Consider the following 25,841-nt stretch of genomic DNA (forward strand, 5'->3'; position numbering starts at 1 on the left):
CGTTGCTGCAAGGCTGGTTTGGATTCGGTGGACTGTGTATCGGGAGATATATGGATTCAGTGTTACACAGGGTTTTGTGGCTAAGACAATTTGGTTTTGCCCTATATGTGCAATCCAAGTTATTGGATATGTCTGATGTGATCTTCATATGTGGCATCAAAGCTAGTGAATCCCTAGACAAGTGATTGTTGAAGAGCACTGTCAAATTGCTTGGTTAGGCAGTTTAGCAAACAACTTCTCAAAATGCTTCATTTTTTCCTGTTTCGCGAGCGGAGGATTCAGGCACTTTATTTATACTGAGATGGGCAATTTTCCTCTACCAAACTGGCCCAAAGAAAGTCTGTCTGCCTGGGCAGAGGTGCCCTAAATCTGTACCTTAATGGCTTCTGCATTTGGCGCCAGCCTCTTCCAAGCCACTTTGAAGTTCCATCGCCTCACTCTGGCCCCTTTGTAGGCCTTATCCCATGCCATTCAAGTTCTAGGCCACCGGTTGGGTACTACAGCTAGTTTGGGAGGGCTATTGCCTTCCTTTTATCAGACCTTCGTCTGCTGTTGGATTCACATCTGAGCCAACGGCCTGCACGCCTGGAAGAACTTGTTCTCTTCTAACAATAGGACTAGTGGAGCTGGTACCTTCTTTTTTGGGAGACTGTTGGAATGTATTCTTCGTACTGCATGGCTCCAAATAAAAGGGGAAGATAGCGCCCCATCCTAGAGCTTGGGGGACTTGAAGGAGTTCCTGAGGAGCAACAGAATCAGGATGGTGAAGTTGAAGGATATTCTTCAGGCTCTGCAGAGGCAGGACTGGTTGGTGACCCTGTACCTTCAGGACATATAGTTCCATGTCCAATCTGCCTGAAGTGCAGTTGGTTTAACACCACCTACCCCCTCCGGGGAGAGTCGGGAGCATTTGTTAAAGTATAAATGTTTCAGAACTCCTGAATGCTTCTAGGATCAGCCTTTCTCCGCCATATGGGCCTCCATTGCATACTGCATTTTCCTAGTGCCAGAGCGTCATTTGAGAAGGGGATCACTCCAGTGCCTATTATGCAGACAATGTTCTCAGTTTTCCAGTGAAATGTGGGACATCCTTTGCTTTTGGAGGAGGGTCACAGAGGCTTATTGGTGATTGTTTTGCAAGGAGGCTATGATGTGGGGAAAGCTCTTCTGGCAGCTATGGGCGAAGGTCAAAATGATCAGACTGGTTGTTGACGGGCTGGGGTGTTCATCTCTGGTATCTCAACCTGAGCAGGCTTTGGCCCCAGGTCGAGTCCAGTTGGCACATAAAACCTTCTGCAGGTGATCAGACTTGCGTTGATTCTGTGTCTTCCCGTATACATGGGAAAAGTGCCCTAATCTTGGCTGGGATGTGCTGGCCATCCATTACTTCAAGAGATGGCCAGAGAGGTGGCGTAGGGTCATTCTCTACGCCACCTCTAGAGAAGCAATGCACAAAAAAGAAAGCCATCTTGATCTCTGTGGCTCATTTAGCTGAGATGGAGAATGTGGTGGTGGATGCCCTGAGTGGGCAGGGCTCAGTCTCGCACAAGTGGAAGCTTTTCACAGATATTCTTGGGGCCCATCAAGTCGACCTTTTTTGCTACTGATAACAATAAGAGCAAGCTTTTCTGTTCAGTGGAAATTCCCTAGAGGGGACATGGGAGGTGCTTTTCTGATGGAGTGCAATTTCTGACTCCTCTATTCAGGCTCGCTAATTCCAGCCCTCCTTTGTGTTCGAGGCTGTTCAGGTCTTCCATGATTCTGATTGCCTCCGGTTGGGGTCGGAGAACATGGTACCTGAATCTTCTCCAGATGGCCATCTGTCTGCCTCGATGCCGGTTTCAGAAGCTGGTCCTGCAGTGGATTGCGACCGGTTGCTTCATCCGAAACCCCGATCTTCAACCGGTGGCTGTTGAGAGGCTGACCTACAGAGATTTGAGAATTTTGGGTTCCACATTTTCCCCATCTGGTTCCTTCAGCTGCTGGGCATGGGGAAGAGGGCGAACTGAGACCATTGGGGCCTGGTGTGCTCGGTTTATAGGACGGCAAAGTCATTTTGAGGATCGAGGAAGTAGATTGTCGAAGGTGATCGGTGTTGAGCTGCACTTCGACCCTTGTTGAAAGTTTACCAGAATAGCTTGCACTGGAGGATTTCTATCAAGGTGAGGAATCTGCTGACGGAGGAGCCACAGAAAGAACATTACACTGGAAGTAATTTTTCCAACTAGGCTACAGTAATGATCACTTTGATGGATACAATATTTCTCTCTGACCTTTTATGTCCAGCCCTACAGATAAGTGACATTTCAGCTACATTTACTCCCTAAAATATGTAAATGCCCACAGCTACAAAACATGAGGAAAAATGTTCTGAACTAACAATAGGAAACACTGCTGTATTCAAGGATGCCTTATGCTTTTAACCACTCTGCTCCAGGTGTGCCTGGGTTAGAGTTACAGTACCTGCAACGCAATGCCACCGGAATAAACTAATAGTGCCTCATGTGAATATAAAGGTGAAAATAATCTTGGCATGCATTCCTATTTGAAAAGAAATATGGGTTAGAAAATATTCTTGGAGTTAGCAAATAATCCCAGTATCAAATTTAGTTCCGGTCCTGCCCACATTTACATTGCTTACGGCAGTTTTGAATTTTTCACTATGTTTAAAATGCTTTCGCATTATGGTGATGGGGTTCATGCTGCACCTCTTGTGGACGTCCTGCCCGATTTCTGTGACACCAATGTTGCTATGACGGTCTCTGCTAATCTGCATTGTGATCCCTCGTTTCTCAATTATTTTGGCCACCTTCCTTCTATTTTAGGGCCTGAAGTGGCATAAATAGTTAAGCACTTTCCCTGACAAAGTAACAGTATGTTTGTGGCTAGGTTTGGAGGTCGAGTCCGCATCTGCACCAAGTTTACTCTTTCTGGGCTGATGTGGTGGCCAGAGGTTGTCCATGATCGGACAGCCCCTCCCATTATGGTTCAGATCCTTGCCATTCGTGGGCTTGGGGGGTGAGGTCAGCATGAATCCTGAATTAAATGACTACTCCTTCAGCCATTTTTCAGAGTTATTGGATTCAAGACCCCTTGGTAGAGGAGCATCTTGCTGAAGACCCGGAGCTTGTCGCAGCAATCACAGATTTCCTTCAACCTTCCTGGTGAAACCCTTCTCCTTTACCGATCTTCAGAAGGCCTTTATTGGTGCGTCTACCTGTGGACTAGTGGGAATTTGTATTTTTGTAATTTTATATAGCGCTTTTCACCAAAAGCGCAGATTCGAAACAAAACGGTAAAATCAAGGTGAGCCATGCATTCCAGATAAAATCAGAAGAAAAGAAAGATAAATGGGAACGATGCAATCCGGATAATGTAACCTTTCTATGTGAGGAAGACCAGTGGAGGGAAGAAGAACAAAGTTCATTTATTAGAGCGAGCAAATAAGAGATGAGATTTAAGATTAGACAGAAAAATACAAAAGAGGAAGAAGAGCAAATAGAAAGGGGAGGGAATTCCAGTGTCTGAGCGCTAGAAGAGCAAAGGACTAGAAACAAGAGGATGCAAACAGGGGTTTAGGAAGAGAAAGAAGAAACTCCTACTTGTAGATCCTGCCCTTGAAAGCAATCTAACGGTCCCAGAACTTTCCTGTGGGCTGACCGTTTCCTCATGGTCTACCTTGCTACATCGGTCACTGTCCTAAGTTTGGGCTTGGGATTCTGCAAATCCTAGTCTTGTAATACAAAAGGCTTCCTCCTGCAGTTGCAACTCTCCAGCACAATGACGGCGTTTGCAGGACCGACTTTGTTTCCACCACAATGGTTGACTTCTGCTGTTTGTTGGTGGTGGGGTATGCATCATCTTCGCCTGCATAATGTCCTTGAGTGGGAATGGTCCTCTGAGGTCGACATGGTTGGCCATCTGTCCAGTACCAGGAACCATCTCACCAGATGGGGAACCGCTGATGGGCCAGCCCTATATCCCAATGCTTTCTGTTATATCTGCCCCAGCGACACCTAGACCCCTTCCAATGGAACCATGACACTGAGGCCCAGTGTTTTCAGGATCCTCTGAATTGGTCCCTGAATGAATCTGAGTGCAAGAATGAGTAGCCTACCTTTTCTACCCACTTTCCACATGGGGTTTAATGGACTTGATATGCTTGCCCTGTCTCACCTTTTCCTGTGGAAGGTGGAAGCCTTTCCTCTAAGGCGGAAGCCTTGGGGAAAGGGTTTCTCAAGAATTTTACTTTCCAGCATTGGATCTTTCATGGATTCACATGCTTAGAATATTCCCCGTCGACAGACTGGGAACCCTTGGTACACTTATAAAGCCGTTTCCCATAGGAAAACTTCTGACACTTTTGTGTCCCATCTACGTCGTTTTGGGGGCCGCCCACGCATGCCCCACTAGGACGTAGCAGTATAAATGCCCCGCCCCCTGCGGCTCCCTTCAGATTTCAACCGTCTCCAAAGTAGTGGGAGCACCTCGTGTAGTCTACTATTTTGTCTAGGTTGTGCTGTTGGACTTTTGTCCTGATGTTGGGAAAAGCGATGTTCCGCCCGTGCGCTACGTGCGGGTTGAAGGTGTATGAGGGGGACGGGCATATGGATTGCATATATTGTCTACACCCTCATTCGGCAGAGTGCGACATATGTAAGGGCTTCTCCCAGAAGACTCTTAAAGATCGAAGTCGACGACTAGTGGCATGGTTAAACGATGGAGTGGAGGTAGGCTCCATGCGCAGCATGGCCTCAGCGTCAAAATCTTCAGTGGCCCCGCGCTGCTCGACATCGTCGGAACCCCCGGTGAAGAAATCCCGACCGGCGGAGAAGGAATCATCGAGAAGCCATTCTAAGCAGTCTCATATTCGACGAAGAAAGTCAAAGGAAAAGTCTAAATCCTCCTCGGGCGATCACCATAGATCGGCCTCGAGTCGAGAAGCGTAGGTCAAGTTCAGAAAGGGCGGAAACGCCTCAGGGACCTACACGACCAGGACTGTCGTCGACGGCAGGGCAATCGTCGACCCCTTCTCTGCCACTGACACAATTGGTCTCAACTGTTCTTGGGCCGCAGACGGTGACGACGGGGCCAGCTTTAGGCTCGTCGACGGAGATCCCGCAAGAGGCCTGGCGACCAGAAGTATTCGACCCCGTTTTTCCGGAGACCCTACTGCAGCAAGAGGCCTTGTCGGTGTCCTCAGGAGATGAGGATGTGAGAGTGGCTGGCCCTGCAGACCTCTGGTTACGAGGAATTACCAGGCCCCTCTCTGGGGGAGCCAGCATTCCGGGGGCTACCCCTCTTCTCAATCCGCAGGCAGTCTTGTCCCTGGAGGTTTTATCCATGTTACAAACTTTGCTGAAGACACTGAGAGGCTACCTCAAGCAACTCCGGCCAGGTCGGCCATCGACAAACCGGGCCCGTCTCGTCTGCCACCTCCGTCAACCCCCACGGCAGTGCCAGCGGGTGGAGACCGCTCCACGCCACGAGGCGGGAGAACTAATAGATTCGGATTTGGACTCTGACAGGAGAACCTTATCGGATGTCTCACTTCCCCCTCCAGGGATCCAACCTGGGAGTCTGAGGTGGAATTAGAAAGCCCGGCTCAGCCCGGCTCAGCCGTCTCCCCCGGACGACATAGGGACATTTCACGCCATCATGGCCAAAGCGTGTACAGAATTCAGGTTGGCCCAGGAAGAGGCGAAAAAGGACTGCTTTCTTTTCGACCACATGGGAAAGAGGTTGTTGGTGTTCTCGGTACCCATCCTGGATTATGCGTGGCAGGAGGGGTTACAGACCATGAGTCACCCTTTCTGGGAACCAGCAATAAAAGGTCGCCTGGAGAAAAAATGTAAGGTCCCAGAAGCTACCCCCAAGTGTCTGTCCTCCCAACCAGCCCCTGACTTGGTGGTGTCAGTGGCAGCAGCGAGAAAGGAGAGGGCCCAGCATAAGTGCACACCCCCCCCCACCCCTTGAAAGTGAGGCCAGAAGACAGGATGCCTTTGGCAAAAAAGTGCTGTCGGTAGGAGCAACCACAGTGAAAGCGGCCAACTCTCTGGCTATATTAGCAAGATACGACAGAGATGTGGCACCGACTGGCACCTATGCTGGAGCATCTTCCGGAAGAACATCGTAAGGCGGCGATGTTACTTGTCCGGGAAGGTGAAGAGGCCTCCAATCATGTCATAAACATCGCGGTGGACCTCGCAGAATCGGAATTTAAACGGGTGAATAACGGTGTGTTTCTCCGAAGGCAAGCATGGCTAAAATGCACCAACTTTAGACCAGAGGTGCAATACAAGGTGCTGGATATGCCTTTTGAGGGAGACCTTCTGTTCAGCGAGAAGTGGACGAGGCCCTGAAGGGCATGAAGCAGGACTCGAACACGGCTCGTTCCTTGGGTGCCCTCCAGAGTGGTCAAAGTTTCAGTTCTTTTCGTCCCTTTAGAGGAGCATCGTGAAACTCCAGATTCTCGGCATCGAGAGACAGATCCTTCAGTAGGCCGGCATACCCTCCCAGGGATACAGACTGGCTTCTCAAGCGGCAAAACGACGCCGGGACAACAAGACCCCCAGGAAGAGAACAGGTTACTCCTCGACGAGAGATAAGCAGACCAAGGACCAGCAATGACGGGCATCGGAACGTTCTGGGAGGCAGAGTATCGTGCTACATCGACGAATGGGAGCAAATAACAACGGATCAGTGGGTGTTGGACACAGTAAGATACGGACATTCCCTGCAATTCAAAAGCAACCCTCCGCACATTCCACCGGCGTTTGTAGCTCAACCCCATCTGAGCGTGTTGCAGCAGGAAGTAGCACTTATGCTACAAAAAGGTGCTATAGAATTGGTTCCTGTCGTCGCAGAAGGGTCAAGGGGTTTATTCCCAATACTTTGTGGTGAAAAAACCAAACGGAAAGTGGCGTCCCATTCTAGACCTGCGCGATCTCAACAAGACGTTAAAAAGCCTAAAATTCAAGATGCTCACGCTCCAGGAAGTAATCAGTTCAGGAAGGGGACTTTCTGGCATCTCTGGACCTGCAGGACGCATACTTACACATACCTATGTGTCGGCGACACAGAAAGTTCCTAAGGTTTGTGGTAGGACAGACTCCCTACCAGTTCACAGTACTTCGTTTTGGACTGAAATCCTCTCCCAGAACGTTCACAAAATGTTTGGCCCCGGTGGCGGCCTGGCTGAGAAGGCAAGGCCATCATGTGTACCCGTATCTCGACGACGGTTGGTGAGGGGGTCCTCCCCTATGTCGACTCAAACAAGTTTCAGGCCACCATGCAACTCTTACAACGGCTGGGGTTTGCGGTAAACTTTGAGAAATCTTTGCTGTCGAGAAGCTTGGTGATCCTGGGCGCGCAATTCGAGACCCAGTCAGGGTTAGTGAAGCCATCCCTCGACAGATTCACCAAACTCAATCGATTGGCAGGTCGTCTGAGAATCAATACCAGACTATCAGTGAGAAAATGTGTTGATTCTGGGCGCTATGGCGTCCTGCATTCCTCTGGTGGGCAACTGCCGCCTGTTCATGAGGCCGGTTCAAGAATTTTTGGCGGACCAGTGGCCGCAGGCCCAAGGGCTCTGGTCGGACAAACTGACCGACGACGAGCTCCTACTAGCTCTTCAGTGGTGGCAGAGCTTTCAGAATCTATCCAGAGGGGTACCCCTACAGGAGCAGGAGTTTCGGATAACCATAGTGACGGACGCATCCCTGACGGGCTGGGGAGCACACATGGGACTTTTCGGAATTTGGTGCCTTGAGCATTTAGTCGGATTGTCAGAGAATCCTGCAAGCAGCACGGGCCCCTTCCACCAACAAGTCGTACGCGTGTAAGTGGAGAAGGTTCTGTACGTGGTGTCAAGGACAGCCGGGAGTGCAACCTCTAAGGGTAATTCCGGAGCAACTTCTACTGTATCTGCTACACCTGGCGAAGAGCAGATTATCTTTTTCATCAATAAAGGTACACCTGGCGGCCATCTCTAGGTTCACGAGAAGGAGGCAGCAGTCTCCCTTGTTTAGTGACAGGCTGGTGAAACACTTCATGAGGGGTCTGTTCCGAACATTCCCGCCGGTTAAACGTTTTCCACCAACGTGGAGTCTTAATGTGGTGCTAGCAGGGTTAATGTAAGCACCCTTTGAACCAATGGCCACATCGTCGATGAAGTTCTTGTCATGGAAATTGGCTTTTTTTATAGCTATAAAATCAGCTAGGTGGCTTTCAGAATTGCAAGTATTGGCCGTAGACCCGCCGTACCTAAGGTTCTTTAAGGAAAAAGTGGTTCTGTCAACTAATCCTTGTTTCATTCCAAAAGTTCCTATGGCTTATCATAAACACTCATCCATTGTCCTGCCTACCTTTTTCGCGACCCTCATCGGCTGCGGAAAAAGTCCTCCAAACCTTGGACGTGAAGAGAGCTCTAAGATTTTACCTTCATCGGACTCCGCAACTTAGATCTACGCAGCAACTCTTAATTGCATATGGTCTGTCGGCGAGAGGAAAAGCAGTTTCAAAGCAGGGACTGGCCCGATGGGTCTTGTCGACGATTGCCTTCTGTCATTCCAAAGCGGGAAAACCGCTACAAGGGCGTCCAAGCTCATTCCACGAGGGCAACTTCGTCTTCGGCGTTGTGGGCAGGAATCTCGCTGGCAGACATTTGCCAGGCAGCGGCATGGTCAGTGCCTCACACGTTTACCCACCATTACTGCCTCGAACGACAGCATGCGGACGAGATACAAATGGGAAGAGCAGTCTTACACCATCGGTTTCAATAAGGTAAGACCTTTTCAAGAAGGGTCTGTACTTATTTTAGCATATGTATATAGAGCGATAGAGGGGGGGGAGAGGGAGGGATGTGCATGTACTTTGGCGTATTTATAAATTGGCAGTTTTACGTAAGCATGGTTCGGTATATGTATGCTTAGGAGGGTGCCGGATTGCATTCACACCTCCCTTTTTCAGGATCACTGCTGTATATTCTATTCTAAGCATGTGAATCCATGAAAGATCCAATGCTGGAGAAGGGACTAGTTTCTTACCTGTAACTCCATTTCTCCAGCATTGGTATCTTTCATGGATTCACATGCGCCCGCGGGCCTCCCCGGAATGCAATCTACTTGTAGAACTAGGTTTTCACCCCAGTCTGCTTTGGAGGGGTCGAACTCTGAAGGGAGCCGCGGTTGTGGGGCATTTATAACGCTACGTCCTAGTGGGACATGCGTGGGCGACCCCAAAAACGACATAGATAGGACACAAGTGTCGGAAGTTTTCCTATGTGAAACGGCTTTATAAGTGTACCAAGGGTTCCCAGTCTGTCAACGGGGAATATTCTAAACATGTGAATCCATGAAAGATACCAATGCTGGAGAAATGGAGTTACAGGTAAGAAACTATTCCCTTCCATTGTTCAACTTTAAAAAAAGAAACGAAAAATGGCATGTTGGCTTTGTAAACACTTGTTCAGCCCACATTAAAAACAGCTACCTTTCTGCAAATAGTTATGTTGTGAATTGGAACGCTGATGGCTCTAGGCCCCATGTCTTCTGCACTTTAAAAGTCCTCCCCTTGCCAGAAGAACCTTACAATTTTAAACATGTTTGTGCGTTAACCTCTTTCTTCCTTGTATATAATGTCTTGTTATTGGTTACTTAGTTCGTTCTTCATTCACGTTGCTAAACTACAGTGTTCTGTTGCTGATCTGTGTTTCAAAGTAGTGCTTTGTAGCCAAAGTACTCAATACATGTGTAATATAATAGTGTATGGTAAGTGTAATGCTTACCTGTGGCTTTTAATTGGAAAGTTGTTCATGGACTAAATAAATGTGTTTTTATACATTCTGCCTTAATAAGAGTGCTCTGTGTGTGCTTAACGGAACCCTTCACCAATCACTCTCCCAAGTCTACTCCTTACTGCTCAGTCACACTACCATGTACCTTAATGGAGTTTGGATAGACCACAGATTAGGGTGGTCTCTCAAAATATGTCCACAGGGCTGATTTAGAAAGTAAATCTCAACAGGAACTGCATTGTAGTTCTCATGCCCTTGATTGTACTGTCATCTTTGACTTTACGTTATTGGTTAGTCCAAGGTGGTTGAGTAGGTTGGTGCTATCTTCCAACAACATAACAAATATAGTGCAGTGTAAAGGAATAGGAAGGGTAAGCAAGCTGTTCAGCCTGCTTCTCCTTTTAGCGGAAACCTGCCCTGTAGGCTAGCGCTTAGGCCAGATGTTCGGCTATTGCAGGGTGGGGAGGGTTGGAGGATTGGTTCTGCACAACAGAGCAGTTTCTACTTGGCTTGAGAAGTGAAGAGCATGCCCTCTGGGCCAGTGTGTCCTGTAGATTATTCAATGTAGTCAGAGGGCCTGTCGGGTGGCTCAGGTTTCCTGGGAACAGGGCCTTCTACCCTGGCATGGTCAAAGTAGCCTTGTGTTGTGGCCTAGTACGTGTCTAGGGTGAGGGAGGGCTCATCAGGTTACTGGAAAGTATCTGCGGTAGGAGAAATGCCCGAGTCAAAGTTTTGAACAGCAGAGCCATGCCCGGTGTGACTGTAGATTAAATATTGTATATCACTAAAGTTTGGTTACTGGGATGTTCTAGTTCGTTATTACAGGTTTTGATTGCAGTGTAATACCCAAATAAAGATTTTCCTGTTTCTTTCTAAGACAACCCGAACTACGCCATTCTGTTAAAGAGCCATAACTCGACCACAGCCAGGAACTAGTCATGATGCTACTTTTGACACCACAAACATGTAAACCCACTTGCAACCGCCCTTGAGCAATGAAACATAGCTTTAAAGAAAAAAAGGTACAGTTGATTTATTTTAAGGTTAAATTTGATGGGAAGGACAACACAAAATAATAATCTTAAAACTAAATGAAATCGGAGACCATTTTCAGTGGCTTATAAGTTTGCTCCCCATGGAGGAATCCTCACCAAACTTCGCAAAAAAAGTATATGGCCAGCTCTGAATTTCTTCGGCAAGTTCACGGAGGTTTCGTGCGAGGGGGTGGGGGTGGGTTCTGGGGGCCAAGTTATAGGTGGAGGTCGCACTTCAAGGGGCAAAACTTTGCGTACGGCTGCAGCCCGAACTGCTGCATGGATTTTTACCAAATTTGCGGCGGGGGCTTGGGCCAGAAGGCGTGCTTTTGTGTTTGGGGGAAATCCGACCAGTACTTTTGTTGCAAAGAACTAAAATGTACGTCTCAAAAAATTAGTGATATCTGACTCGACTCCATGGACCCATTTCCCTGTTTGCTCCGCGGACAGAAGGCTCATTGGCTTGCAGTACGCGGTGCTGCCGACATGGCCGGTGGTTGGCTGGAGAGAAGCGTGCTGTGCGTAAAGTTTTTGGGAAACACTGCCATGGTGTATCGGAGTATGGTGGTGTGGTTTGTGTGTGCCAAGCCCCTAAGGCATTGTGTTCATGGCTGGGCCTCTTGTATGTAACAGTGTGGCAAATAAAAGTAGTCCTATCTGCCTCCGCTCCGGCGTCCCATTTCCCTGTTCGCCACAGTCTACATTTTGATTGCACTGCAGTGTGTGGTGACATGTTGTGCGTCAATAGTTGTCGATAACGCCGGCATGTTGTATTCGAGGACAATGCGGTGGCAAAAGGGCCTGGAAAACAGTTTCTGATGTTTGTTATTCTGCTTAGAATCACATGCTGTGCATAGTCCGACATCCAGTGGTCACTGCGAAGTATTGCATTTTGTTTTTCGTAGTCGAAAAAGGGACGTCTACATAGGCGTGTTTGTAGTACTATCCCTATAGTGACGTGTAGTGTACCCACAATACCTCACGCGTCGAGGTCCCTCAGATTGTTTTTTTTCGCCCAGAATACGGGTCGCCTTATGCGGAGCTCGTAAGGGACATTGCCATTACCATTTATTCTACTCTTGGTCGTTTTTTTTTTGTCAGTTATCGCTAAATACATACGCCTCCAGCCCTCCTTCGACGGCTAAGCTACTTCCCCGCCGAGTCAAGATTCGGCGGTGGTTTCAAGGAGGCGAATCGGCGCTGCCGAACACATGGCCCGGCCTCGCCGGCCTACACAGTAGGGAGAGCGGGGGTTGTGGGGACATTTCTGTTTCCTTTATAGAATGCCTTTCCTTCGGGGTTGTTATCACTTACTCTTGTATCCTCAGCTATGGAGAGGGCTCCTTTTAGATTTTGCCCTCGTAACGGCAAAATCATGTGGAAGAATGAGCATAAGCGGTGTAACTGCTGCTTACCCCACGACCACAATGAGGACGGCTTTGCGACCTGTAAATACTTTCGCCCAAAGACTTTAAAGGACCGCAGGGTCAAGAGGTGGGCGGCCTACTCTAGGTCTAAGGCTGATTTCTCACCCGCCGCCGCCGTCGAATGTGACTAGGGGGACAGTGATAACACTACCTCTGTATCGGAGGTTGTTGACCTCTCTAAGGCGGTGTTCCCGCTCATCCGTGTCTGTCCCCGGCCCCGACGGGTTCGGCTCACACCCTACTTATGGGGATGCACACCCCGGCAACGCCGACGCACATGGAAAGCAAAAAACTAAACACACAACCCATGGCACTCCTTCGACTAAGTCGAAGAAAGCCTAGCGCCAACAGACGCCGGATCTACCGGCAGCCTCCGCCGTCCGTAAGGGTCGCAAGCCCTCCCCGCAGCCGCATGCGCGACTACCGACTGGGCCCTCCACAACTAAGGGCGCTACCACCAACACGCCAGACAACACGCCTCGTAAGAGAGCGGCCATCGGCGAAAGTGTTCCGGCACCGCCGAAATCCGGGCATGATCAGCCCTCGACGGACAGTTTAGTCGTCGAAAGCCTAGCTAGAATAGTCTCCACTGACGCTCAAAGACGGACGGTGAAGGAATCGCCGAATCACGTTCACAAGGCCAGGGAGACGTCTAAACAAATGGAAGGTATGTCGGGACGCACCCCCTGCACCCGCACACTCCCCCTCGAAAGAAAGACCTAGAGATACACCCCCAGTGTCGCACCCACAAGAAGGGTTCTCAGAGGGCGACGGGAGTATTTCCTCCACGCTATGGGAGAGATCTCGATGGCTACAGGCGGAAGAGCACCCCTTTCTGACTCCAGACCGTTCTGGGTTACCCCAGTGGACTTTAGAAAGATTCCAATCGTGTATGGACAAAATAGATAGGTTCATGTCCACCCCTGAACACGTTACATCCAAGAGGCCAAGGGAGATAATTCATGAAGACCCTAGGACCAAATATCCGAGACTCTATGACCCACTTCAAGAGGATATTCATGCATATGACCTCACTGAAGAGGACACTCAATTCCAAGAGGACGATGAGTTTCTAAATAATGAGGAACTACAAGACCCTGTAGAGGGCTTTGAAGAATACCCAGACTTGGGCGGGGGGGTGGTCGTTGATGGAGGGGGTTGGTGGGGTGGGGGGTAGGGGAATGGTTGGGGGGGGGACTTTGAAGAAGACCCTGACATAAGTGGCTCACAGCCTTGGCAGTCCCCAGGGGCGTCAACAGACCCTGATGTTCTGGATCTGTCCTCTCCTCAAACTACACCGGTCAGAAACCAGTCACTGGTGGATGACCAGCCCACTTTCAATGCACTGCTACGTAAGGCAGCAGCACATTTTGAAATTGATGAAGGGGAAATTTCTCCAGAGATTAACTTTGTGAAGAAAAAAATTAAGGAGAAACCACCTACCAGTCAGACCATTCCCCTTCTTGCCTCAGTCAAAAGACTACTCATTCCATCTCAACACCTGCTTTGGTTAGAGGCGTGAACCCAAGGATTTCAGTCCCTCACCGTCAGACCCTTTATATTTTAGGGCTCACACTCAATACCTGATTCCTTGGTAGTAACCACCACAAGGAAGAGGGAAAGGGTTCCGCTATCTACTAGCGAGGCGCCCCCAGACAAGGAGGGAAAGAAGCTTTATGCCTTGGGAAAAAGGATTACATCCTCAGCAGATTTCTCCACCAGAATTGCCAATAACAATTCCTTAGTGGCAAGCTACGCTGATGCCCAATGGGGAAAACTACACCAAGGCCTCAAAGTCCCTGAACCCTTACGAACCCGTTTGTTAGCCACTGTGACAGAAGGTACTCTGGTAAACCAGAGCGTCATCAAAAACACGCTAGATGCTGCAGAGACAGCTGTCCGGTCTTTAGTCCAGGGGATACTTCTCAAGCGTCATGTCTGGCTCAGGAACTCTGGTTTTAAGCCAGAGAACCGGGCATCCCTCATCAAACCAATTGAGGACTCAAACCGGTGGATGACGCACTGGAGACAGCTAAGAAGGAATTTGATACCCTAAAGACTCTAGACCAAATCACAAGACCTCCTAATAAGCGAGGTTACTTCAACAGACGCTTTTTTTGTGGCCAACGACAAAACCACCAACAGCAGCAGCAACAACAGTGCTCCTCAGCAGGCAACTGGTCCTCCACTTAGGGAACCAGCGGACAATATGAACAGAGGACGACGTCGTGGCAAGGGAAGAGGTCGGGGCCCCACTCCTATAGGCTCCCCGGCTACCAACACCAAATGACCCGAAGATCCGGGTCCCCTCCCTTGCATCTCCGGTCGGGTGCCCGATAACATCATTTCTACCAGCATGGGAGGGAATAACCACAGACCGCTGGGTACTCTCAACCGTAGCCCACAGTTACTACATCGAAGTCAATCGGTCCCCTACATTCAGGCCCCCGAGGGGACGATGCCTATCACCAGAGCACCTCGCCATCCTTCTCCAAGAAGTCGAACTGCTACTAGAAAAAGGAGCAATAGAGGTCGTGCCTCTATCACAAGTAAAGGAGGGTATTTATTCAGTGTACTTCCTTGTACCCAAAAAGTATTTAACCATGCGCCCTGTACTAGATCTTCGCCAAGCGAACAAATTTGTAAAACCTCAAAAATTTCGTATGGTGACTTTACAGGAAGTAATACCCCTGCTCTCACAGGGGGATTACATGGCAACACTGGACATGAAAGATGCATACTTTCATATTTCAATGTTGCCAGCGCACAGAAAATACCTCCGGTTCATGATAGCGGGCAAACACTACCAGTTAAAAGTGCTACCCTTCGGCATAGCGTCAGCGCCGAGGGTGTTCATGAAAGTACTGGCAGTGGCAGCGGCCCACCTGCGCAGGTTGTCCGTTCCAGTATACCCTTATCTCGACGATTGGCTCATAACAGGGGATTCTTACGAGACATGCTTCTCAAATACCCAAAGGACTGTGGACCTTTTGTTCCAACTGGGCTTCTCCATCAACGAGAAGAAGTCTAGCCTAGACTTCAGCCAAGTTAAGCAATTCCTAGGGGCTCTAATTCGAACAAAGGTCGGCCTCGTCTTTCCCTCCGAGAGGGTCCAAAATATGCTGTTTCAGATCCCTCAATATGTAGCCAGTCGAGAGGTAACGGTACGCAAAGCCATGCGATTGCCAGGAATGATGGGGGTCATGTATTTATTTGGTACCTCACGCGCGGCTGCGCATGCATCCAATGCAAGAGTGACTCAACAGCCAGTGGTGTCAGGCCAGCGGACAATGGGACGATCTAGTGGTGGTCTCGCAGGCCCTGGTTCTCTCGCTGCGGTGGTGGTTGAAGGAAAACCTCATATTGGGAAACCTTTCGCCACCCCCGCAGTGGAAGCCACTCTAACCACAGACTCATCCGTCACGGGATGGGGCGCTCACCTATCCCATCAGACTGCACACATAGTTTGGACTCGGAGTGTAGCGTCCAAACACATAAACTTGCTGGAACTACTGGCGGTCTTCAAAGCACTGAAGGCTTTCCAGACGCACCTTCAAGGGAAGACGGTGCTGGTCCTTACAGACTGCACCACAGCCATGTACTACCTGAACAAGCAAGGGGGCACTCACTCTCCAGTACTGTCCAATCTGTCCCAGAACATCTGGAAGTGTGCTCTCAGACACATGTTCCTGTTATCTCAACATGTACCAGGGGAACTCAATCTTCTGGCAGACGAACTCGGCAGAGACTTCCCTCTGCCCGCAGAGTACGAATGGCGATTACAAGAAGACATCTTAATCACTATACAATGGGTTGCCAGAAACCTATTCTGCTCAGACGATGACTAAGCACACCTCAAATTATGACAATATAGGGCTGCGACTAACACAATTGCCGTTACATAGGAACCCCATTAACGCATGAAGGAAATCTGTAGAAAAAACGTTTGAAATCAGTTTAAGGTTACTAAATTCTACAAATATACATTTTCTTTCCCACAAGCACCACAGTTCTGCTCAGAGGTCCAAAGACCACTCACTTTAAACAATTGGGTGTGTCAGTTGGACTTGGTAGGGGGAAAGAAGAATAAACATGAAGTGGCATAGCAGGAGATAATCCTGTCGACTGAATGGAAGTAGAATACTTTCATTACCCAAAATTAGCCAGAAAGTAATTTTGGGAGCTAGGCTCAAGTACTCCCATATACACAATGCGTTGAAAGATCGAATACGACTTCCCATGCTGGAGCGTATGCCTCTCCACCTCATTGTCTAAGGGAAGTAAAAGACACAGAATGGGGTTGATTAAGTTAAATGCTTTTTCGTGCTATTATGCATTCATGGATTACGGAGAATTCCCAGCCTGACCATTGGAATTTTTTGAGCATATGAATCAATGAAGGATCAGTGCTGGAGAACTACAGCTACAGGTAACTAAGACTAATTGAGCAGCCATTTCCTGCTGTTTTGTAGATTTAAATGCCATGTCAGTTAATGCCAATGTTTAATTGTGATACGTTGCTTATATTTAGCAGTTGAGTTTACCTGAATTCATAGTATTTCCAAATGTGTACTTTTTACCTATTCTCCTTGTTTTTAGTCTTGCACAACAATGAAAACCTCAATCCTTTGTTTACTTCCGTCTCTTGTCTCTTCCTGTATACCAGCTATGGCCAGTCCATGTGGTCCCAATGCTGTGAGAACCAGTAACTTTGTCCTTGTTGGATCCCATAAAATCACGCTGTCATCAATTGGAAACAACAAATTTGCATTGGACAAGGTATTTTCATGTAGGAGGGGAATGCTTGTTAAAATACCTCTTGCTGATATGAGCAAACGGCTTAAATTTGTCTTTTTTTTACAGGTCTGACTCTTCTTATTGTACTATTTAGAAAACGTATATGTCCCCTGCATGGAGTGCATGTCAATACTGCCCTTTCTCTTGTAGATAAACTGGCCTTCATTTGACTGCTTTCTTTCCCCAAGTTGATTTTTGGAGATTCTGGCACTCTCTATGGTGTATGACTCATGGCAACTGTTACGGCAGAGTTTCATTTTGAAGGTTCTGCTGTCTTTTTGCAGACTCGCTATACTTTTTGGTTTTACCTCTTTTTATTTGTTTGGATCTCTGGCCTGTTGTAGTGTGTTCATTGGTAGCCTATACGTCTACTGGGACAAGGGTGCATTTTAAGCACCACATGTTTGCCCAAAGCTTTTTATATGGCCGTACGTTGGTTTTAGGGAGTGGGCTGATGGCAGATATTTAGCTTGTGCTTCACATGGGGTGCAAACAGATTTACCACAATTAGTTGTTCAATGTACCTTTTTGATTGCCATTGTGGAACTGATGATTTTATTTTTTGTTTTGTTGCTACAGTCCACCAGCTTGCTGCCATTTTGATTCTTGGGCATTACGTTGCTTGGGAATACCAGTCCGTCCTAAAATGGCTGTTCACACATGGGTACACTGAGCCCAGCGCTACACCCTCTAAAGGAATTTGGGCGGGGAATGAACAGTCTGATTTTATTTCCCTGGGGACGCAGTATATATGGACGCAGTATATATGGACCCAATCGCACACCAAGCATCATTTAAACTGAGGTGTGTTCAGACAATGGCAAGTCATCCCTCCAAGCACACCCATGCACACAGGTGAAATTAATCCACGCTATCAGACATGCATCCGTAAATGCCAGTCAACTGGTTCCAAGCTACTACATTACCCAGTCCTCAGAAATAACCATCCAGTTAGATTGCTACCAGCGCTCACTCACACAGAGGGACAACGTCTAGTCAACTGACACCTCGGGTCTTCGAGTAGCATGGACATCCTCAATTTTGATTAATGGGGGGGTGGGAGGGGTAAAAAAAAAGCCAGTTAAAATGTATTCCAAAAGAAGGATCCGTTGTAAACAGTAAAAAAACACCCTTTAGCCTAGCCACAGGACTAGGAGACTGTGGTACTTCTGTTTGTTTTTTTATAACAAGTACTGCTTTCCCTTTAATAATTGCCCTCCCCCATGGGCAAGCAGCAACCGTGCTGTTCCTCCAGGGGTGAGGACTAGAGAACTCCCAGAGGTAGTATGCATGCCACAATGGTGCTGCATTTTGCTTCAGGCGCAAAGCCTCTGTGAAGATGCATGATTTCCCTGCAGGGTGAAGGGTGGGTGTGCAAATGTCCCTGTTGGCGCTGAATGTAGTTGCACAGCCCTCAAGACCATACTTGTTGTAAAGCACAGGTGCTACATCCGGAACCTGGCAGGGGCTTGTGTTCAGTTGTTTAGTTTCTGGTTCCGGAGGAGGGCGGGAGCTTGTGTCAAATCTCTGATCTGAGGTTCTTGAATTTGTGCATGCACAAGGACAAGCTCCTCCAAGCCCTTGATCTGCAAGACTGGTTGGTATCACTGGATCTTCAGGATGCATACTTCCATGTGCTGATTCATCACAAGCACTGCAGTTACCTGAGATTTGTGGTGGGTTCTTGCCACTACCAATTGAAGATTCTGCAGTTCCGTCTACCTTTTTGCACCCAGGGGCTGCAGGCAGTGGTTGTGGCTTGCCTCCAGACAGAAAGCACTCCAGTCTCCCTGTTGGGTAAGATTCTGTAGATTCCAACTGGTGCGCGACTTTACAAGATTTATCTGCTTGGTATTAGTGACCCAACTTTTAACAGGCCTGTAATAGACACGTCGGTAGAGTGGCTGAGCAGCTACGTTTATTTTAGAAGGGATGCCTTTAGGGAGCCAGGCCAGCCAAGCTCAATAGGGACAGTTCCAGTTCTGATGCAGTCTTCTTAGAAAAAGTTAGTTGAACTTTCAGTAGTTCAGTGAAGAAAAATCCAGGCGTTCAAGTGAGCCTACAGGAGTTGCGCAAGCTGTTAGGCCTGCACTATTTAATTGTAGTCATTCAAAAAGATAGAAAGGAGCCCTCCACAAGCTAGAAGCACTACATTTGGGTAAAGGTGGTTAAGCCCCACAGTACTTTAGGATTGAAGCCGATGTTCCAGCTGGCTTCCTTCTTGATGCAGCAATGCAGACCCTTGTTCCTGGACCTTGGTCGTGGTGACGAAAGGAGGGATATCTGGCGGGCTCCTGCGGCAGCACTCTCGCAAGGGACTCTGTAGCAATGGATTCCACTCGGTTCAGCGGCTTTGTGGTTTTGGCACCTTTTTTCTCAGCGCCAAAGAACGAACGGCTCCTATTGGAGGTCCCTCTGTCCTGGTGAGGGGACTCTGTATGAAGAATTCCTGCTTCTGGAAGAAGATGCCCACAAATGTTTGGCCGGATTCGTTCTCTGGAAGATGTTGCACTCGTTGGTGGTGCAGGTACCCCGGTTATTGGGAAATTGCATCCCAGGAAAGTCACAGCGACACAGGTTGGCCTAGAACGAAACAGGTCATGGGGCTAGTTGGTGACACCAGCATAAGGGAGGAAGTCCTTTGCGGAACTACCATGTCAATGGGAAAACGGGGTCAGCACAGCTGCAAGACTTCACTGGTCCTTTTGCGGTCCTGGAAGGTGCTGCCATCATCTCTGCGTCTTGTTCGGATTTGATGTTCCAGTGGTCGACTGTCTGTAGTCCTAAACCCCTTGCCTTATATGCAAAATCTCATTCATTCACAGCACTAAGCTGTCAATCACACAAGTGGGGGTCGCCCTGTAGAACAGCCACCCGTCCCGTTTGAACTGGTTTCAGCCAGGCATACCTACAAACAAAGGCCAGTGAAGTTTCAAGCTCCTCCCTCACTTCCTGCCTTCCCAGACACACTTTAGCCAGGGCAGGATTCAGGGCTTTAGCCCGCCGAAGGCAAAACGCACAATGGACTCAAACCAGATCTAAATGGAGTAAAAGCCCAGAAGGAGCTAACAAACAAGAAATGGCGAATAAAGACGACCGGGGCCATTTTGGTAAAATGGTCACTTATGGGTGCTGTACTGCAGCTGAGAAATCAGCCTGCAGATACATGCACAAAAGGTAGTAAAAAATAAGAAACCACTGTCACCAGCCATTCAAATTAGTGTAACAAGTAACAGGAGAAGAGGGGTAAGGAGTTGCTATGAAACCCCCAAGCACTCCACATAAGGTGGTTTGTGCTGGACCCACAAAGGAAATGGGTAAGACAAAAGTTGTCCTACTATTCTTGGGAACTGTACTTCACACAAGAAAATGCATTACAACATTTAGAGGACTCCAAGGGACTACTTAGTGGCACTGCACAAAGGGTGCTCTTTGTCACTAAATAAAAAGCAGATGCCTATGGAGTTTACCAGACTCCATTAAAACATAAGGAACACAAAATCTTAGATGGGGGAAAAGGCATGAGTGAGTGGCAAAAAGGCCCACTCAGGAGGTTAAAATCTGAAAGGTCCCAGATTCTAGCAAAGGGTTGGGGCTCTCTAAGGTTAAAGGGATTTAGCACAGAAACTAAAAATTCGCCCCATCACTTCCCCAATCCGGACAACCGTTTTGTCTGAGCTTGCTCCCCAGACCACGGTTCTGCACACCTGAATTGTATGGGCAGCCTGATGTACTGCTTGGTCTTTGGTCAGCTTTTTCTTCCCACACTTGCTGGGTTGCATGACCGCCTGTGTTCTTGTAGTGCCAGTCTTGACTAAGAATGAGATTGCTTGAGTGGCTTCTCTGTTATGGTCTCAATTTCAGGGGAACTTGTCCAGCCTTTTGCAGGTCTCAGCTAGAGTTTCTTGATAACTGGCATGGTGGCCCTGGGCGACAATTCGTTAAGGACATTGCATCGGCAACCCTGGCCTCAATTGACAGTCATAGATGCGTTCTGTAAAAGGCGGGGGTGCTAATCTGCAAGATCTGACAGTGAGTGGTCTGTGGTCTCTCTGAGCCTTTGGAGTTGAGGGCCATCAGGATGGACCTAGCTGCCTGCCTACCTTCGCTGCAGGGCAGGAATGTGCTGGTCAGCAGTGGCCATCCATTACCTCAAGCAAGGTGGTGTAGGGTACTTGCCTCTCCGCAGAGAAGCAATTTGGCTATGTTTCTGGGCTCTGGAGAGCGACTTGTCTCAGATTGCAGCTTATCACCCAAGAGCAGAGAGCATAATTGTGGATCATTTGAGCAGACCATTTTCGGCCTCCCATTAGTTGCTGCTCTTCCAGGAAGTTCTAAAGGTCTTCCCACGCTGGTAGGCTCCTTAAGTGTGAACCTCTACGCATCCAGTGTGAGCATGAAGTGAGTTGTTCTGCTTCATGGATATGTCTTTGTCCGGGAGCTCTGGTGGATGCACTATTGAACGGGCATTCATCTTATGCAATTCCGCCAATCCCTGTCATTCCACTGGTTCTCAGGAGGCTGTGCTTGCGATAGCTCTGGACTAGGCTCAAAGAATGTGGTACCATTACCCCCCCTGCAAACCTCCCCCCCCCCCCCCACCCCCCCCAAACAACTGAATAGATAACTGTAGGTGTTGTACATTCTCGGCTTGGTGTTGGGAGAGGGTGCTGGATCCTTTTTAAATGATCGACCTCGGTTTGATTTTCTGCTTTGATTGACCTGGACAGGCCTGCAGATTGGCACTCTGAAGGGGTACCTGTCAACAGTAACGATTTTCAAAAGGACCCCTGAGCAAGGCTTGTTCTTCACCATCCTTTTTTTTTCCTACAGTTTTTGCAGGAAATTGTGCACTATTTTTCACTCGTACCAGTTTGTTCCAGCATGGGATTTGAATGTAGTTTTGACATTTCTTATGGGTATTCTGTTTGAGTCTCTCCATTAATTTTCTTTAGCCTCTGGGATTCCCAGCCAGGGCAGCATGCTCACCTTGGTAGAGCGGTCCTCCAGAATGTACTTGTATTGGTGGTGTCCTCTTGCTCTCCTGGCTCCTCCAGCTCTATTTACTGCTTTTGGAGTCTATCATAGATCCAGAGTCTGTGGTAGGAATGAATCAATTAGAAGAACAAATCACTTTTCCTCTTGTAATGTTCTTTCTCATTGCCCTCGCAAACTGCCACTCTTGGTGGATAGCTACTGCGCTGTGCACTGCTACAAATCCTGTGTTGAGCGCCAGGTGGTATCTGTTACTTTCAAGATTAAGGTCTTTTGCAACCACCTCAAATGAGGGAGCTCTTTAGAGTTATTGTGAGGAAAGCAATTCCTCTTACAGTACCCCGTTATGACACCACCTATCAGACAGCAGTCTCTCCACCAACCCACACCATGCCCCACCCATCTCGTGACGTTTTTAGAGCTGAATGGGGGTGGTCCTAGCACCAGTTTTCTTTTTGTTTTTCTGCCAAGCAGGCATAGGTTGGGAATCTTATTCCAACTAGAAGTGTTAAGAGGCTTAAAATCTGGGAAGCATCCAACGAGTGTCGACTAATGAACGGTTGGATTTGAAGTTTAGGTTTCTGGCAGGCTAGCTGTTTTTAGCCTATTATGCAGTTCCAAAGCCACTGATACAATGGCTGAATGTGGAACAGGGTAGAGCACCATCCCAATCATGAGTCTTCAGTCACTCTGTCAGGAAAAGGGGAGTAGACGCTGTACATCGTGGGCGGGTGGGGGGGGTGGGGTTAACTGCTCATAAACAGCTAATGACATTTGAGGGAGGCGGACACAACTGCAAGCCTAAAGCATGCATGTGTGGAGGATTAGGAGACTTAACAAATTATTTAGTACCAACAAGAGAAAGCTCTACGGATGGCCTCACAGAAGCAAGGATTCCAGCATGCGACAGGCTGGAGGCACCAACAGGTCAATAAGACACTGCTGCCATGGGCATGTGTTTGGGGCTGATAGGTGTGGCCTATGTACAGGGGGCCAAACCGATTGAGGCACATGTGAAGTGAGAAATCTGGTTGATTTGTTCATTCCCTTAATGGGGCTCTGTTAATTCATCCCCAAATTACGTTTTTTGCCGAATTATCTTTGCCGAAAAAACTCAATTTGGGGGCGGGGTTACCCCCCAACCCTCCTATCCAATAACAGCCACATTTTCAGTGACTACAAAGAGCCCCTAGATCCTTCACAGAAAGGTGATAGGAGCCAGCAGTCTGCAATGATTGGAGTGGGACGGGGGGGGGTCTGTCTGAGGGAAAGAATTCACATCAAGGCGGACAGGTATGATTCAACCAGGGTGCAATATTCCAGTTAATGGTCTAGGTTCTGCTACTGATGCACTGAGGGGGACATTCATCCTGGGAGCTTTCCTCTACAATGCATTTGTAATTTCAGCCGCCTCCTGAAATTAAGATTCAGTGTTGCTGGGCCTTTTTTTTTGCACTAATTCTCGCTCTAGTTTGACTGAACCTATTGATTTACTGTGCCGATTCCCTGGGTATCATCACTTTGCCCCAAGGGAGGCCCTTTCCCATGAGGCTAGGGAGGTGCAGGCCCTAGTGTGGGAGGGACTCCCCCTCTAGGCATAAGGACGATCACTGTGAGTAAAACATGTTACATAACCTCGCTCCCTCTCAAGCCTTGGCCCCCTCTCAATTGGCAACCAATATATTGATAGTAAACTAATGTATTTCCCTAGTGCCAGGAATAAAACTAAAAGTACTAGGATGAAGAAAGCATAAGCATTACTGACTGTCCTGGCACCGAGACGAGGTGGCTCACAGAAGGCATAAGGAATACCAATGAGCCATTGACAACAGGTGGTGACATTACATTGGGGCAAAGCGAGCCACATAGGAAGTAAAGCGAAGGACTTGAGGTCTTCGCCTTCCTCCCTGGTTGGAGAACCCAGGAGTTTCAAATGTACGTGGTGTACCTGAGTGAAGGGTTCTGCAGAGGACACCGGCAGGAACGTGGAGGAGTCTGTGACGGGCTGAGGTCAGCTGCAATAATGTGAGACAGTGGCACGACCTCCAGGACTGCAAGAAGTCTCAATATGCAGAGTCGCCACAGAAGTAGAACAGAATCCGATGAATGCAGGAAGGAGACCGACCCCAGTCCTTGGAGAGACCGGCGCTGTGCGAGCAAGTCCCACAAGGTAACGGGAAGCACGCGTGGACCGGTAGGGATGTGTGGGGTAGTTGAGAGGTCTCTGCTTCAGGCCAGGACAAGTGCTCTGAGGGCCTGGGACCCAATCTAAAGTGACAAGTGCATCTGAGGGAAATCTTCCTCATATCAGTGGCCGAGGTAAGCCCACTGACCACCAGGCATGGGTCTGGGACCCTGAGATAAGGAACTTTGTTGATTCTGTGAAAACGTGCCAAGGCAAAGCCCAAATGAGAAGAACTCTCAAACACCAGGAGACCATCTACGCCAGTCAAGTACACGGACGAGGTACCAGGGGAAGGGAGCCATTCCCCCTGCCATTTGTGTTCAAGAGGAAAGTTTTGAGATCATACATACACCAGGAGAAGGGAGTCATTCTATGAGATTGCTGCAGCCTAGGGGAAGGGAGTCATTCCCCCTGGCATTGTATTTACAAGAGAATATTGAGGGAACGCCACCCATTCACCTGGAGAAATAACTTTCTATTGTACAATATTAGTTTTAGTGGAAGGGTTAGAAGTCGGTTCTGACACAGTACAGTAGATTTTCATTCGGACAAACATTCTGACTGTTACTTGAGATTTAGTTTGAGGCAGGAAAACCCTTCTTAAAGATGGGGATAGTGATTGTTTCTTTTTCATGAATAAGTCTCTAACCACAAATATCCCACCTTTCTGTCGGCTACCTTTTTCGACACCCTTACTGACCCAGAGGTTAAGGGACACTTTAATTGCAGTCACCCACAGATGTGGAACTTGCAGAGCAAATGTATCCCTTAGATGAAGTGTTTCCTACATTTAGTCAAAGTTCTTTTGGGTGTTTTTCAGATTCTGTATTACCCTGCTGTATATGGGGAGTATTTGGGAGTGCCAGTGCAAATATTTGAGATGGACTGTTTGCATCATTAAAGGATGCCACAGTATGGTGCCTGCGTGGGTATATCTGGGTTGCTTTGTTTTCCAGAGTGCGTTTGGTGGCTGAGAATTTTTTACAAATTTTAAAATTTGCGGCGAAAGCTCAGTTGTCATTGTTCAGAAATACCATTTTAAACTTGATCAACCCCAGCACTAATCTTTTATAGCCCTTTGCATGCTTCTCATCCTGCGTATTGTAGATTCTTTGGATCAGGGTTCAAGCCACCTTTGACTCCGTAGACTAGCGTCAATATTAAATGTACAACCACATTAGAAAACCTGCAGGTAATAATAAATGATAAAGCAACCCATGAACAGGATACAGAAAAATAAAACCTCTTTAGAGCGAAATGTTGTACTTGTAATAGGTTTACAAATGGTGCACAAGAATGTAGTTGCATTCTCCCTCTTTCTCGCTTGCTGTCTGTCACTCAAATTGGCCAACTTAACCTTCAGATAAAGTACAGCGATCATTAAAATATCAATGTTTTGCCGATTGAGAGCCACTTTGAAAAATGTGTAATTCTCAATTTGATTGTAGTTTTAAAAACCTTTGCCTCCTGCTGCAGGTTCCCTTTCTATCGCCATTGGAAGGCCACATTTATCTTAAACTGAAGTGTAAAGTTGATTCATTCGTTGAAGAGAAGGGTTTTTTGGTGAGTTTTTTTTTCTTTATATTCAAGGTTGACCACACTGT

The 25,841-nt window shown here is 48.0% G+C and overlaps 1 protein-coding gene across 4 annotated transcripts in view; it reads left to right on the plus strand.

Annotated features, from left to right (window-relative positions):
• The window catches only part of ANLN (anillin, actin binding protein), a 728,409-nt gene that overhangs the window by 615,138 nt on the left and 87,430 nt on the right, over nucleotides 1-25,841 (plus strand). For all 4 annotated transcript variants that reach the window (XM_069613260.1, XM_069613259.1, XM_069613262.1 and 1 more), the window contains exons 20-21: nucleotides 16,927-17,039; nucleotides 25,714-25,800. In XM_069613260.1, the coding sequence (XP_069469361.1) occupies nucleotides 16,927-17,039; nucleotides 25,714-25,800 (200 nt within the window). The remainder of the gene's footprint in view (nucleotides 1-16,926; nucleotides 17,040-25,713; nucleotides 25,801-25,841) is intronic.

The sequence above is a fragment of the Ambystoma mexicanum genome, chromosome 5p (genome assembly GCF_040938575.1).
Source record: "Ambystoma mexicanum isolate Mex_15411 chromosome 5p, UKY_AmexF1_1, whole genome shotgun sequence".
NCBI lineage: Eukaryota > Metazoa > Chordata > Amphibia > Caudata > Ambystomatidae > Ambystoma > Ambystoma mexicanum.